The following is a 15,749-nucleotide window of genomic DNA, read 5'->3' as shown; positions in this document are numbered from 1 at the left end:
TCATCAGCATCTTAGTTGATAGCGCCCTCTTGTGAACTATAACTTGTACGTGGACTGAAACAAATGACAGTTTTGTCGGTGTAAAAATGCAAAAACATTTATAATAAAATCGTCACGGTGCAGATGCAGATTCGATGGCATATGATTTCATTACACTGAAGATATGATGTTTGTGATAATTATACATTTAGTTATTTTTTTTATTTAATTCCTTATATTTTCGTTAAAATTGTTTCTGTCTGTTAAAATCTTTAATTTTGTGACATTCACTTTTCTGTGTAGTAGACCTTTTGAAAGCGCTGACCATCATCGCTCTCGCGGTACTTCGATGTCATACGTAGTTCAGTCTGCGCAGTGCCGCGTGAAGTTGACAATACGGAAGTGATGTCAAAAAGTTTCGACGACTTACGGTGTGTGCTGCTAAATCCCGAAGAGCGTTGATCAGGTAACAAATATGTTTTATATATATTTAACGTTAACTGGCAATGCCAAAATCATTACATAAATAGATGTTACATTTGCTAATGTGAATTTGACGACTAAATTGTGAAAATTTCAAGTGTCGGTTTTCTTCTGGGTAGATAACAAACAAAAAGTTTAGCACAAACTTCCATAATTTAGTTATTGGGTACTGTTAAACAACGCACTTAGATCAAAACAATCTAAAATGTGGGTTATAAACTACAGAACTCTGGGAAATAACCTGTTTTACAGTAACGTTAGCTGCTGATTTGACGCAGCTGTTATACATTCACTTTCCTTTTCGCATGTTGAGGGATGGATGTAATGAACTTTAATAGTGTAAACTAGTTTAAACGGATATAGAATTATCGTTTTCTATATGATATTAGAGTTAAATATTCAATTTTTAGATAATGTCATTTCTGATAAGGTTGTTTTAACTAAACCTTGCTTTCACGTAATTGTCACTCTGGCCAAAGAAAAAACAGTCTTCATATCTCGTATGTTGTTTTTTATTAGAATGACTTCTGTTAGGCATGATTTGGTCGAGAAATACCGGACTCACTTGGAGTGCCGAATCGAGAAGGGGGCTCGGAGTTTTGTATGCAGAGATGAGAAGCTTTGCAAAGAAGTGGAGGTGCTGCTTACCAAAAGCAATGCACAGAAGATCCTTAACCTACGTGGGCTAGAATCACTGACTGTAATAGAGAGCTCACTCCAAGCATTTTCCTTTAAAACTGGCCATCTGGGCCTTGAAAAAGTTTCCAAGGCCTTTGAAGTGTTGGAGCTTGCTGCATTAAACCTCTATCTGTATCCATGGAGAAAGGAATACAAGTTTGTGAAGGTATGTTTGGCAATACTGCTGTTACACTGATGCTATGCAGCTGGATGTACAAGGTTTTGTAAATGCATCTTGCATACAAATTCTATTTCACTGCCATAAAATAAAAATGGTCTCTCTCTTTCCTATAGATGTTTTCAGGCATGTTCACCCATTGTATCAAACCTGCATTTACCCTGCAGCAGGCCAAAGAGCTGTTTGGGTTACTTGGATATCAGCCTGTAAGCCATTATGAAGAAGAAGAGTTGGCACTGGACTCCGAACTACTTCCTGCGGATTTCATACTCGGCCTGGCATGTGCCTTCTTCACCACTCGTATAGAGTGCCAGCTGCTCCTTTCCACCTTGGGCTCTGTGGACACAAGTGTAGAGTCGGTTCTCCAGCTAGTTAAAGAGAGGCAGAATGGCCACAACCTTCACTTGGCATTAGAGAACACTAAGAAAAAAATAGAGGCTGCTAAGGCTTCACATGGCAAACCAACAGGTGCCATAGATTCAGAGCTGGATCTGTACACAGATAAGCATTTGTCACATGCAGATGCTAGTCACATGACATCCAGTTTATCTGCACCTCATCGCTCTAATTATATACAACCGAAAGAGACCTCCTTAAACTCTAACTCTCTATACGGAGACCCCTCATACATGTTAAATAAAGCAAACACTAGTCAGGAAGAAGCACTTTGTGCTTCAATACATCGGTGCCAATTCAGCAACCCCAAAACCCATGTATCACTTTCCCAGAATCCAGGGTTAACGGAAAGCATTGGTAAAGATCATATAGCAGGTGATGGCAAGAAACAAACAGCAGAAGTGGGAGAGGTCATATGCAATTGTAGCACATCATTGCTTTTGTCTCTATACTACTGCAAGCAGTGCAACCACAATCACAGTTCAAATTGTATCAATTATCAAATTTGCACAAGTAAAGGGCATACTTTAGCACTCTGGGAAATTGATCAGCAACAAAACACAAATGTCCCACATTTTGTACCAGAAGATCAGCCTAAACGGGGCAAAGATAATTTTCTTGAAAAACAAAGATGTATGTGCAGTTCGACTTCTGATAAATTGTTTATGTGCCACAGCTGCCAGTTTAATGTAAAAACATGCAAAGTGCAGGATCACAACTTGCAGCCTACGGGAATAATACAACCTACTCAAAAAGTTACTGCTCCAAAGAGGCACTTCTGTCTGTATTCAGAGTCTCAAGAAAATGTGACCTGCCACACCTGCAACACTGCCCATGATATCCTGTGTGAATACATATTACAAAATTGCATTGCACAACAGCATGATGTGCAGTCCCTCCAGGAATTAGGTGAAAGGCATAACACAGGAATAAAATATCATCAGTGTTGCATTGCCCAGCACCCACTGCCTGAAATCGCATGCTTCACTTGTAAAGTGTTTCATTCTTATGAGTGTTCAGATAGATATGAGTGCATTTACAAACACAAAATACATCAGTTTGGAACTAAATGTGTCACTTGCCCTAGTCGTGAGATTCACACGCTGTGTAGGTATTGCTGTCTCCTGTATTGCAAAGCATGTTGGTATAAAAATCCCACGACATGCAAGTGTGGAAATCCTCTTGACTCTTTTTGCAGTTCTTAAAAACATCCACACTTTAATGTTGACCATAGTCGAACCTAGAGTGAAAACCGTTTTGAATTGCATTTATCATTTTGACATTAAGCCAAATGAATCGTATTCCTATATGAATGTGTAAAGATTTTTTTACTCTCTTGTTCTGTTATGTGGTTTTGGAAGCCTTGACTCCTAGAATATTGCATTAACGGTTGGTGTACATATTTGTTATATAACTGTTTAAGCAAAGCAACATCTCAGACATGCACATATTTAATATATGATCATTTAGTGCCATTTGTATCTCAATAAAAGGACTAAAAATGAATTCTGCTTGTACGAGTTTCAACAAATTAACAAACAAAACATTTGACCATTGTCACAAATGTTTCTATAGCTGTTAGTTTCACATGTAATAAAACTGTTTATTGATAAAAATATCAGTGACATCTGCATATGTTATTTTAGTATCTCGGGAAACTGAAAGGTAGCCTGATTTAACATTGATATAAATCGTTAACACGAGAAACTGTTTATAGGTTTTCAGTTGTAGACAATGCAGTATTGATGTCAATACTTAAATTCATGTATTGTTACATCCAAAAGTAAGGTATAGGTTAGCAAAAATGTCTATTCATTATACTCTTCCCAGTTAACATTAATAAATGTTTTACTGTCCATGCGATCAATATATAACACTCCATTCAGGTGATCCATTTCATGTTGCAGTATTCTGGCTGGCCACCCACTTGCTTGCCAGGTGACGGGCTCTGCTTTCTCATTTAGACCTTTGGAAAGAGGACAAACAATTGTGTTTTATTTGATCTGTAGGTTTGTAAGGCTTCTTTTAAACAGCAAAAAAGATCATACACTTTTTGTCTCAATGCCTAGTCTTGCAGCTATGGGGCTATTGAATTGTTTTTGTTGGACAAATATTTTTTTCTTCTACCGAAATGTTCTTATTTTGCATATCTTGCCCCTATTAAAAACGACTTAATGGAGTGAACTTTGAGTCTCTGTAGAGTGATAAACCAGAGATTCCTTTACCCGAGACCTCCACAGAAACATAGCGTGGAACGGATGCTGAGTATCCACAGATGCTCTCGCAAGCCTCTTGAAAGGTAACAGTGCGTCCATCCAATACACGCAATTGTGGGTTTATGAAAATCCTCAGTGGGAATGCCACCAGACCCCGAGCTTCAACAGAGGCTGGCGAGCTGTTCTCAAGCATTTTCTTTGGATACTCCAGGGCTAATATTCGCAAAGGAATGCCAATCTGCGATGCACTTAGACCAACACACTCATGTTTTCTCATGATTTTGACCATAGTCTTTATGACCTTCTGCACTTCAGGTCCCTGAATAGCAGCAGGGTCCACCGCCGCAGCCTGGGAACGCAACACAGGGTCTCCAACCTGGCACACCTGATTGTATGGCGGGCCTGTAGCACCTTTGATTTTTCTTTTCACAAACTGTAAGTAAGAGCGCATCTTAATGCTGCTGGAATTAGTACGTGAAGGTGCAGTGCATGTGAATGATGACCAGGGCAAAAAGCTACAAATTGGAGATAAGAGTACATTGTGTGTTTGACTTTTAAAGATACAGTGTGAAAATATCCTCCAGTGCCCGTTCATGGCTGGGTCTGTTCAGCAGCTCTGGTCAACTAGAGAGGACAAAAATACAAGGACTCTTATTTTTAATACCATAACTGCAAATGTCAATTTATATCTTTAAATACATATTATTTAAAATGCCTCTCACACACATACACACATATAAGAAACTTTACATTACATAACATTGATTATGTAGGGTTAGGATTTTATCAAGGAATATAAAAACACAACTACACGTCACAAAAAAAAACGTCTCAGTTACGTTCATTTGTTAGGGGCATAACTTACCTACAAAGTAATAATTGCTTATAAGAAATTGACATTTCACGTGCACATTTCTTTCAAGTACACCAATGCAAGGACAGCAACATTGAGACCATTCCGGAAAACGACAATGAACGCGGATACATTTAACATCTTCAAAATAAAAGCCCCATTGTTAGAACTAACAAATAATTGAATGATTGCTTGTGGGAAAGACGAACTATATGACATTTCCCTTCTTCATCAACCAAAAAGTATTTAACACGAAATTTAATTTACAATCTTCTTCCAACACGAAACGGAAAACTTCAAAAAGCTTTTATTTTGCATTATTTCCGGTTAGCTGTGTTTAAATGTACCTGACACGCCTCCATCCATATCAAGACGCGAATAAACGATCACAGTTGTCAAAATAATTTGTTTATTATAATAACAAATCCTTTCATATATTCATTTAAAAACGTAGTCTCTGAATTCATTATTCTTAGTCCTGCCCAATCAAGTATATTTGTTGTCAGGATAATGCTAGTAACGTACTCTTATTTATTTCATACATTTCAATATTTTTACCGTTTATATTTTAGTTAAATGTTTTTAAACCCCTTAACTGAAAGTGAAATTATATAGCTAAAGAAAACGTTGCGTCACGTGCTTTCACGTACGTGCTTGCACCCTTTTGGTAGTAGGGTAGGAAGATTATTTTACCCATAGTACATCCGTGATCAGATGAACATGGCGCAGGGGAAACAGGCCGTTGTTGGATTGTAAACATTTCTTAACAAGAGGATATTTTGGAATAAGATCGACATCGTGTCATGCACGTGTGAAATGGTCTCAATCTCGATATACTGGATCGCTTCTGCTTCATTGATGACTACAAGGCGACCGATTGAGTGCAGCACATTCAATTGCATTCATAAACATTTCTATAGGACTTCAAACCCCTGAGCATTCATTATCTTGGATATTAGAACCAAAATCCTTGTTTTTATCGTGGAAAACATCTTCGCACGACCAAATGGCTGCAACTGGAAACGCGAAAAGGTGTAATGATTTGCCCCGAGGCGTTGAAAGGTTAAAAGAGGAGCACAGAAAGGTCAGGAGTAATGTTTCTTTCAGATACCATTATTTTTGCGACTCAAATTGCTCGTGCATTGTCCACGCTTTCACCGAGTCGTTTATTCGTGATGATTTTGTAGTTTAAAAGTTGTATTAAGCGTTTTATTCTCTGGAAAGTTCCTTGTGAATCACGTGTTGTTCTCAACTGCTGCTGCTGGCTAGCTGAGTGCAAACACTGTTGCTTTGGATTATGTTTTTGCTCCTTTGAAATAAAAATGTGCATTATTGTTATATGCAATACATCTCAAAAGTACATTATACCCTTGTACATGGAAGTTACTTGAAGCAAGTCAATTGAAATCCAGTTTATTCCATCTCACAAAGATAGGGACAATGCAGTACAGTAAGGGATGTGCGTGTATTTATACATAAATTACGTATTTCTGTTTATAAGTTGTTTGTGGGTGATCAAAGTTAGGCAAACAAAATATGGTACAACCTCACGGAGCGTGCTGTTGGATTTACAGTCAGGAGGACTTCAGGATTTTTTTCTTAACCCCTAGAAGACTACAAAATGAAGAGTTTGGTTCAAAAATGAGAGAACTCATTCAAAAATCCAGTTTGTTTGATTGTTCATTCTTAATATAAACCAAACTGCAAGCCTTAGTAACAAAACTATGGCTAACTAACAATAAAAACATGATAAACTTAATAAAAACATGATTTCTGAAAGAAAGAAAAAATGGAACCAAAATCTTCAGATGTTTTTCCTTGTCATATTGTTTCAGTATTCTGATGTTTGTGAAATGAAATTGTTTTTTTCAACAACAGGTGGTGAAAGATTGCAGAAGTAAAATTGAGCACTGGTGAGTGTCCTCAAACGCGATCTTTCTACGATCAACATTTTTTAGTCATTTACTTTATTCCCATAAATTTGCTTTGTGCAATTGTTTATAAGGTTTGTGCTTGTTTTACTTAGTAAGTAGAAATGTCATGTATATTACGTTGTTGTATTTGTGATAATGACGTATTTAACAATCATTTGTTATAGTTTTTGTGTTTTTAAAAAGATGGGATAAGTGGAAGAGGCCATAAAGGATGCATTGCAACACATTGGCAATTTTATTTAAGGGATTCATTTTTGGCTGTGATTGACAGGACAAAAGTGGAAAAAGACTATGAATCTCTCCAGGACCGTCTCAAGACCCTGCCTGACAAGTTGTCTTACGATGTTATGGTATAGTGCCACTTTTCAATCACTAATGCAACTTAACTTCGCTTCTATATACATCAAACATGTTTGAGAGACAAGTTATAATTTCAACAGTTTTTTCCCAACAGGTACCATTTGGTTCCTTGGCATTCATGCCAGGAAAGCTAGTTCACACTAACGAGTTAACAGTTCTGCTTGGCGATAACTGGTTTGCCAAGTGTTCTGCCAAGCAGGCTGATGCTCTTGTGGAACACAGGAAGACACGTGAGTCCATGTTTACATTTTCCTTAGTCGCTATGTTTAAGCAATGTTCCCAACTTGACCTGATGTACATGCTTTCACTTTTTTTAGATGTGAATAAAACACTTGATGACTTACAGAAAGTAATAAAGAACTTTCAAAACCGGGCTGACTTCACGAATGATCTCGGAAAATTGGCAGGCGTAAGTCTTCTAGCATCATGATGCTTTTATTCAAATGAAAACCAAACACTGTTCTATAATCTGGAAGGAAACACTTCATTTGTTATCTTCAACAGGTGACTGATGGTACTGGGGATTTTGTAGACATTAGAGAAAAGTTGGTCAATGAGGAAGACGTTACCAAAGGTAAGTGTTCTGCAATCCAATATTTTAGGTCCTGGTCTCACTCTTGACTATCATTTCTAATGCTTTGTTACATGTACCCGTTGTTGTGCTTAGGAAAGCATCGATTGGCCCACAAACTCAACTCAAAACCCAAGCAGGAGTATTTACTGGAGCTGCAACAACTGAAGGATGATGGAGAGGTAAAGAATGGGCCATTGTCTGAGGAAGACCTGTGGGCTCGACTTGATGAATTGGAGCGTCAAGAGGAAATGCAGGATGAAAGATACAGGTAAACGATTGTTCTATTAAAATTTTACAACGGTCTTTCTGTTGGTTGTTAGTTTAAGGCAAATCAGGCTGCATTGCTTGACTAAAATGATATGATGACAAAATGGGAGATTTGGTTTATACTCTCAAGAAAGGAAATACACAAGATTATTGCAGCATAAATAGCAGCATTTTCTAAGGTAAGCTATTGATTTGTTTTCCCTCAAACAGATTAGACAGCACAGACACTAATGGAGAAGAAACCACTTCCTCTTCCTCCGAAGAGGAGAAGGAAGCAGATGGTAGCAGCAGTGTCCAGCTTAATGGTCATCAGGAGGAGAATGGATGGGTACCCACATCTCAGAATAACAGTAGTATAGTCCCACAACCTGGTGTGGACGAAGAGGACAAGTGTGAGGAGGAAACTGGAAACGGTCTTCCCACAATCTACTTTTCTCATACTGTGGAACCCAAAAAAGTAAATGACTAGTTGTTGTTTTCACAACCCTATCTTATACTTCTTTTACTTAAAGGGATAGTTCACCACAAAATTTAATTCTGTCATCATTTACTCACCCACAGATAATGTAACAAACCTAAATAAATGTCTTTGTTCTGTTAAACACTAAGAAAAATATTTGTTAGAATGTTAGCCATTTTCAGTTCTGTGACATCATCCACTACCATAGTTGGACAAATATATATACAAAGTGAGATATTTTGAATAATTTAGGAAAACAAACAGTTCTGGGGCACCATTGACTACCATTTAATTTTTCTTACTATGGCAGTCAATGATGTCACAGCATTGAAAATTGCTAACATTCTTCCAAATATCTTTCTCTGTGTTCATCAGAATAATTTAAACAGGTATGAAATGACATGAGGGTGAGCAAATGATGACAGAACAATCATTTAAAGCTCATGTGTTCCCATTTTTTAAATGTGTAGTTATTTTGAACAGTGAGGTGAATTACAGCACTGTCTGTTTTGTGTATAAAAATTCTTTTGAATTGCTCGTTTTGTCTTCTAGGTTAGAATCAACACAGGAAAGAACACAACTCTGAAGTTCAGCGAGAAGAAGGAGCAAAAGGAACAGGCCAAACGGAAAAAGAAAAACGGCAAAAGTAATGGCCATTCTCCTCATGAAAGTTACAAGTTCACAACCCCAGCAGACATTTATAGGTAACCGCCTACATAGTGCCACATAAAATATAAAATCAATTTGGTGTACATAAAAAGGATTTTTAGGACTGGATTTTTAGGCTACATGTAACTAGCTGATGTCTATTTGTAGGGTGTTTGTGGACTTTGTGAACGGAGAGCCAATGCCACGGAAGTCTATTTTAAAGTCACGCAGCCGTGAGAACAGCGTGTGTAGTGACACCAGCGAGAGCAGCACAGCCGACTTTGAAGAGAGACGTGCTGCTTTCGGCCGCACACTGAGCCACGATGAAGCCACACACAGTGACACCAGTGATGGCATCACAGAGCAGGAGAGTCCCACGGGCATGAGCCCACACTCCAACGGGCGATTTGAGGTACGGAAAGTTTGGCTACTATTTCTTTTGCTTGTATTGAGGGATTAGAACAAACTTTAAACCTTTTGGTCAGCACGTAACTCGTTCTGAAACAATCGTGTTTATATTAGAATTAAATTATACAATGAAGTCATGCACAGACAGTAAGAAAATTTTAATCTTCTTTTTAGGCTTTTACAGGCACAGTGATTGAAAAGGATCCCATGCCTTCCTCAATTCCTCATCTTACAATTGCCCCTCCTGCTCTACCCACAATTCCTGAGAGAAAGCTGGAGGAGCTGGGCCCAGAAGTGCCTCAGGAGCCACCCAAGAGGATGTCCAAATTTAAAGCAACGCGGTTGCAGCAGAAATAGAGAGCGAATATATTACCAGGTCCCAGCTATTCTGTTTTTAAAGTCCTTTTTGTACATCTGTAACATATATATAGTCTGGAAACACAGTGTTTGTTTACTCCCTAATTCTTTCTCCGAGCTACACTGTTGTCATTGTCATGTACTGAAGCTTAATTCGGTCTGTAGGTGCAATAACAATATAATACAATTTGAAATACAGATTGCTTCCCCTGTTTTTGGACAAGCGGCATATTAAGCTCCCTTTGAGGTTTATTCGTTTAGATAAATAAAAAATGGAAATGGCTAAATTTTGTAAACGTTAAGACAAACACAATATAGTAGCCTTTGTGAAACCATATCTTAACGCTACTTTTGTGGCATTGATTTATTAGATGATGTGAAATGTATAATAATTTGGCTTTTTCTGAGTTTATGGTTATGTTAATTCATGAAATAATGCTCTGACCCACCTTGGCCGTGATATAACCGCCAGTTTCTGTCAGCTTTAAAAGGTATTTTTAATCCTATAGGAGCTTTTCCGTTAGCTCTTTATCATCATTTCTATAGTTTTGAATTGTTATGTTTCCAATGTTTTGATTTAAGACCCTATAGATGTGCATCAGCCATTTTGTGACTTTGTAAAAGTACCATTAAAAGGGATACAAAAAATAAACGGTTGACAATAAATTTACTTGTCTGGAGCTATGAATTATCAGCATATGGTTTGGTTTAGTTCTATTCTGTTCTGTTTTATTCTATATTAGTATTAATGCAACACCTTTTCAGGTGTGGTGTTCAGTCTGAGCCAGTAGATGGCAGTCAAGCTCAATTTACGTTTTAGCGTAAACAACACTAGCGGACAGAAAGTCTTTGGGACAAAATACAATGCAAGACTTTTGCTAAGATTTTGCCCAGATTTTCAGTCTGGACTTGTTGCAGAAAGTCTGTGCCAGTCTGCAGATTTGATCGGTAAGTGTGTTTCTATCTGAAACTTCAAAGTGTATGATGTGTATTTTAAAAAAACTTTAAAAAACAAAAAGTTTTGTAGTCTATTCAGCCATTAAAAACGGATTAGCCTGACATACTTAATGAGATTTACCTCAACAAACAGTAAAAATATATATTTTTATAAATCTAATTTATACATTGGACAAAGCCGATATTGACTGCGAGGACTCCAAATGAGGAAATATTTCATACCATAGATGCGACTATATTTATGTATGACGTGCATCGCGCTTGAAAGCTATTACGTTGATAAAATGTAACTGGGTTTGCACATGACGTCACGGCACTGCGCGAAGTACCGATGGAGGGCATGAAGTGATTTTCTCCACTATAACAAACTCAAAATACTTCGTTTTGCGTCGGTTTTGACTATATCGATCAAACCATGAAAGGTGTTTTATTGTGTAGCAAAAGCTAATGTTCGTAAAGGGGGGAAATGCGAGCATTGAGTGAGAAACGTGAGATAAATGTGCTTTGTAAACCTGAATCTGCGGTTGGGATGAGCCGAGCCGGATGACTTTATAAAACGCTTAACGGGGTTAACGTACCGAAACAACGACCACTTAAAAACGAATTTCTATTAAACCTTAATGGCAATAAACACTAGCTAGGCATACTGTTAAAAGAATAAGAGTAGTCTAAGGTTAAGTTTATTTTACGTTTAGCAGACGCCTTTATCCAAAGCGACTTACAGAGGTAAACAATGGAAGCAACTGGCACAAAAGCGCAGTGAAACTGGTCTCATATAGCCTTCCACAGTATTTAAAGCCAAGATATGTCACAATAATGTTTTACCTTTTTGAGATGGAACTACAAGACGTCTTTTGTTTGCAGTAGCTTGTAACTCATTAAAGTTCATTATAAGAAACCACATAACGTGGCTCAAGGCAGCGACAAACTGCGAACATAAAACTTTTCTGTTATCCTGTTTATGTTTAATATCAGTGATGAACAATTGTATTTATTTTGTGTTTCCGTGGTTATTATAATTACAATATATTATATAGTATGGTATATTAAGCTTACATGTAAATGTAAAGATTTGTTCAATATGCTGTTTAAAGTTGCGCCAGACCACCCTTGTTTCCAAAACCCACCAAGACAGCACGTTTGATTGACTCCCTTTGAGGTGAAAGAAGTTGCGATACAGCAGCAACGCGTCATCGTCACGGGTAAGAAAAATACAATTTACGCCATTTGCATTCAATCCTGCTCTTTGCTTCCTTACCTAATCGTAAAATGATTGACAGGCAGAAATGCCAAGATATCTGACAGTGTCTAGCGCTGTAAGAAAAGAGCCATTTCAGGACACCTAGAGAAATTTGGCAGACAATAGAGAACATTTTGACCTCCATTCAGTAGAAAAAAAAGAACAACACCTGTTAAATTAAGCTAGAAGCCAAGTTAGTTCACGTATTTGCTTTAATTCATATGATATGTAATGAAACCAATCATGTCACCTTCACAATTGCTATGTTTTCAAGGCAACAATATAACATAAAATAGTCAAAGTACAAGGTGACTTCAAATGCCTCATTATTAATTTTGAGCTGTTGAGTAGCACTGCCTCCACCAATGCTTTGTTTGTGTTTGTATCAGTCACTTGAGTTTGACTGCAGACTTATCCATCAGCACATTGACATTTGGACTTGGACAGGTTCTGAGTCAGCATCTGGACTGGTCACAGCGTAGTCCATTCAATTAATTTCTGTCTAGGAAGATGGAATGTTAAACACGATCATTTTTTTAAAGCATGATCTTCATGAAGAAGCTATCATTAAGCATTCCCATTAATCTCAATAGCAGTTGCTTGGCTAGTGTCCCCTCGGAAGCAGTTCAAAATCTGCCATTTTAGCTCATGGCCACCCATTTCACAATGGTCACTTTGGAATCAACAAAAATATAAAGGTTTATGGCCACAACGCATCTAGAAATGCTGATTAAATAAAATTTTTGAATGGTCTCTTAATTTTTCCGCAGCTGTTTATTGTAATATTATGAAATGCTTGTGATACCAATGTTATCAGAGAACATAGCCGCTCAAATGGCTGTCAAAGCATGGAAGATGCTATTTGGATCCAGATGGAACAGTTTCTAACAGCGGGGTCTAACTGGCACACGCCAGCCAAACCTTAACCTTGTGGTTTCATGTAATAACGTTAAATAAAGAAGCTGGTTTAGCTGGCTGTTAATTTACGTTCAATGATGATTCTTCTTCATATCACTGAAAAGCAAAAGGGACATTTTTAGTATAGCACAGACTTTGGGATTGTGTTATTCTAAAGTCACTTAAACTGTCACTGATAAACATTGCACTAATAATCGCTTCTGTGCCTCTGAGCACCATAAAGTCCAGCTGGTGTCTAATGCTAATCCGCTGTTTTACGGGTATGGATGTCATCATTAAACCCAACGTATCGACCGTACCACGCAATGGTGCCTCAGAGTAGCTATTTCACCCATAATTGAAACATCTGATACTCATTTCAAAGCAACAGTTATAAAAGGCAATTACACACCAATTAGTTGTGTAGTAAACACATCTAATAGAGCCAGATGGGGAGTATCAATTTAGGCCTAAATGACAAACCTGCCCTGGATTAAGCTGGGGAGCAATTACAATTATGAATGATACTGAAAAGGACAGAGAGAGTCGAGTTGCTAATTTTACATGCGTGTAACTGATACCGTGTTTTTGATGTTACCATGCATGTTGTGCATATGTTGATGACATTTTGCAGAACGTATCAAATTCTAGAGACAAAACGGTGCAGTTTAGGATGCTGGAAAAAAATATGTAACGTAAACATTGATTTTGAAGGGGTTTGTTTTGTGTGAAAGTGTTCTGCCATGCGTGTGTTTGACTGGTTAAACAATAGATCACCACAGGCAGCTGTGTTACCTCCTCTGTTTCCATGGCGACAGGGCTGATTGACAGTTGCCCTGACAACTCCATTCAGCCACCACCTGCTAGCTGTCAATCAGACCTGCCATCCTGGGGCTATTGACAGAGCTGTCAGGCTATGTGAGATGTGCCTGTCAAAGCTTCCAAACACTTGTGGTGGCAGGGAAACATCCTTTTCCCCCATTCACACTGTCGTCTCTTTCCATCCCCTGAAACTCAAATTTGGGCAGAACCTCCTTCTTACATATACTGTCAAATGTATATGCTTGGCACACAGATTTATTAACAAAGTGAGAAGTTTTTTAACAGAATACATTACCAGCTTTACCAGATTTAGCATATTCAAAACCTTCCTGTAGGCAATCTTAGACTACTATGCATTTATTCGAAAAAATATGTTTTTACGTCGTATGCCTTTTTTTCCCAAACCGCAATCGGGTAAAGTATACAGTTCTTTTATCAGCATCTTTGTTTCTTGGGATTTAATAGATTTTCTAAATTTGTGCAGTTTTAAAGACTAAAACATTTATTTTAATATTGGATTTTTAAAGCATAATCACATTACCAAGAGGGCATATGGAGGCACCATTGTGTTTGTGATATTGCTTCCATACATCAGATCAATGGACAACCCAAAGTATGTAAATAAGCAGACTGGCTATTACTCATTATTCTGAGGTGTTTTGGTTGATTTTGGTCATTATCACCAAAAGCATAGGGATAGTGATATATTACCGATCCTCTGCATCCTTTCCGTCATTTCTGCCGTGTAAGTGTCATCAGCCCAGCAGAGCTTTGCTCACACCTGACAGATGACAAGCCACAGCTCAGAGGCTGACGCTGCAATCAAACCTCTGTCACACCTGTCAATATCCCACTGTCATAGCAACACTTCTTGTGAATGATGATGTGAGAGACAGTGGTGTTGGGATGGGGGCTAACTTTACATAAACAGACATCCCAGCTTCCACGGGAACATGGCGAGTAACGAAAAGTAACTGAAACCTTATAACGGTCGGTTAAGAAATTTAGAATAACTAAGGGAACACGTGTGGTACAGTTATGCATGTGTTGTGTACATAGTAAAACAGCCAGAATCCTACAAAATGTTACACTAATTTCTATATATAATTTTTTAGGATAATCCTAATTTTAACCCTTAGGCTAGGTCTTGTTACTAATAACAGCAACAGCTAAATTAACCAGCAAATGATGTACATTTAGTCAAATCACACTCCATGCAATCTTCATACAGTAAGTGCCAGCAAAGTAGTGTAGACACTACACCGTTAATGTGTAAATATGCAAAAGCTCTGTATACAAATATACAAAAAAGGACTGTTATGCAGACACTGAAAGTTATTGTGATCCTAAAGAACAATGCTGACAGAAAAAAACTATTTATTAAATCACTATGAATAGCTATCAGCAAGGTGTATACTGTAAATTCACACCAATATTTTTATTTGACTTCAAGTGGTTATATGTAAGTGCAAACGCATAAATAATGCATTTTAAAATGTATGATTGGGTCAGTACAGGGAGGAAGATTTTATTACTGTAAAATCATTTTAAGGAGTTTACAATATCCTGGTCACATTTCAAAGCCTATCACTGCCTTTAGATTAAAGCTGACGCTGATGTCTGCCATCTCACATTAATTTCACAATGGTGTCACAATGGGTTTTGTAATACTTCGAGTCAATGCTAATGATGTCTGCATTTCATGGTCCCTACACAGTGGATTATTAATCATTATTTATATTTGTTGTCATATTTGGATTATACCGCAACCATCCAAACAGGGAATCCAGTCTGTCTGTTTTATTCTTATTCTTTGGAAATGTTTGACAAAAAAGATTTCACTTTTTATTTCTGCCTCGCAGAAATCCAGTGAAAGGAAACTCTTGTCTCTTGTGCATTTACATGAAGTGCAATCGAAAGAGACAGGCTCGTCCTTGACAAGTACACCTGTCACAGGGTCAAGTCAGATCACATTGGCAGAGTCAAGCATGTTGCGCTCGGTGCCTGTGTTTGTGTGTGTTTTTATACATTTCTCTGAATCA

At 37.7% G+C, this 15,749-nt stretch overlaps 3 protein-coding genes across 4 annotated transcripts; 2 read left to right on the top strand and 1 right to left on the bottom strand.

Annotated features, from left to right (window-relative positions):
• The first annotated feature begins 374 nt into the window (after window positions 1–374).
• Window positions 375–3,369, top strand: spata2l (spermatogenesis associated 2-like). Its single transcript, XM_079466145.1, has 3 exons — window positions 375–445; window positions 982–1,306; window positions 1,435–3,369. The coding sequence occupies exons 2-3, from the start codon at window positions 983–985 to the stop codon at window positions 2,917–2,919; spliced, it is 1,809 nt and encodes a 602-aa protein (XP_079322271.1). The 5' UTR covers window positions 375–445; window position 982; the 3' UTR covers window positions 2,920–3,369.
• On the bottom strand, window positions 3,295–4,900 carry pdf (peptide deformylase, mitochondrial). Of its 2 annotated transcripts, none has more exons than XM_079466146.1 (3): window positions 4,796–4,900; window positions 3,940–4,554; window positions 3,295–3,680 (listed from the first exon to the last, which is right to left on the bottom strand). In XM_079466146.1, the coding sequence occupies exons 2-3, from the start codon at window positions 4,523–4,525 to the stop codon at window positions 3,523–3,525; spliced, it is 744 nt and encodes a 247-aa protein (XP_079322272.1). In that variant the 5' UTR covers window positions 4,526–4,554; window positions 4,796–4,900; the 3' UTR covers window positions 3,295–3,522. The 2 variants fall into 2 exon arrangements, with proteins under 2 accessions (XP_079322272.1, XP_079322273.1); XM_079466147.1 differs by having other exon boundaries at window positions 4,800–4,874.
• A 560-nt stretch (window positions 4,901–5,460) lies between these two features.
• On the top strand, window positions 5,461–10,597 carry uri1 (URI1 prefoldin like chaperone). Its single transcript, XM_079465765.1, has 11 exons — window positions 5,461–5,867; window positions 6,662–6,696; window positions 6,989–7,067; window positions 7,172–7,307; window positions 7,395–7,486; window positions 7,582–7,651; window positions 7,745–7,919; window positions 8,129–8,375; window positions 8,931–9,082; window positions 9,195–9,438; window positions 9,609–10,597. Exons 1-11 carry the CDS (start codon window positions 5,790–5,792, stop codon window positions 9,789–9,791), a joined length of 1,491 nt encoding a protein of 496 aa, XP_079321891.1. The 5' UTR covers window positions 5,461–5,789; the 3' UTR covers window positions 9,792–10,597.
• Window positions 10,598–15,749: the final 5,152 nt, after the last annotated feature.

This window comes from Barbatula barbatula (genome assembly GCF_947034865.1).
Source record: "Barbatula barbatula genome assembly, chromosome: 10".
Classification (NCBI taxonomy): domain Eukaryota; kingdom Metazoa; phylum Chordata; class Actinopteri; order Cypriniformes; family Nemacheilidae; genus Barbatula; species Barbatula barbatula.
Note: the sequence above shows the minus strand (reverse complement) of the source record. Positions and strands in the feature narration are given on the sequence as shown.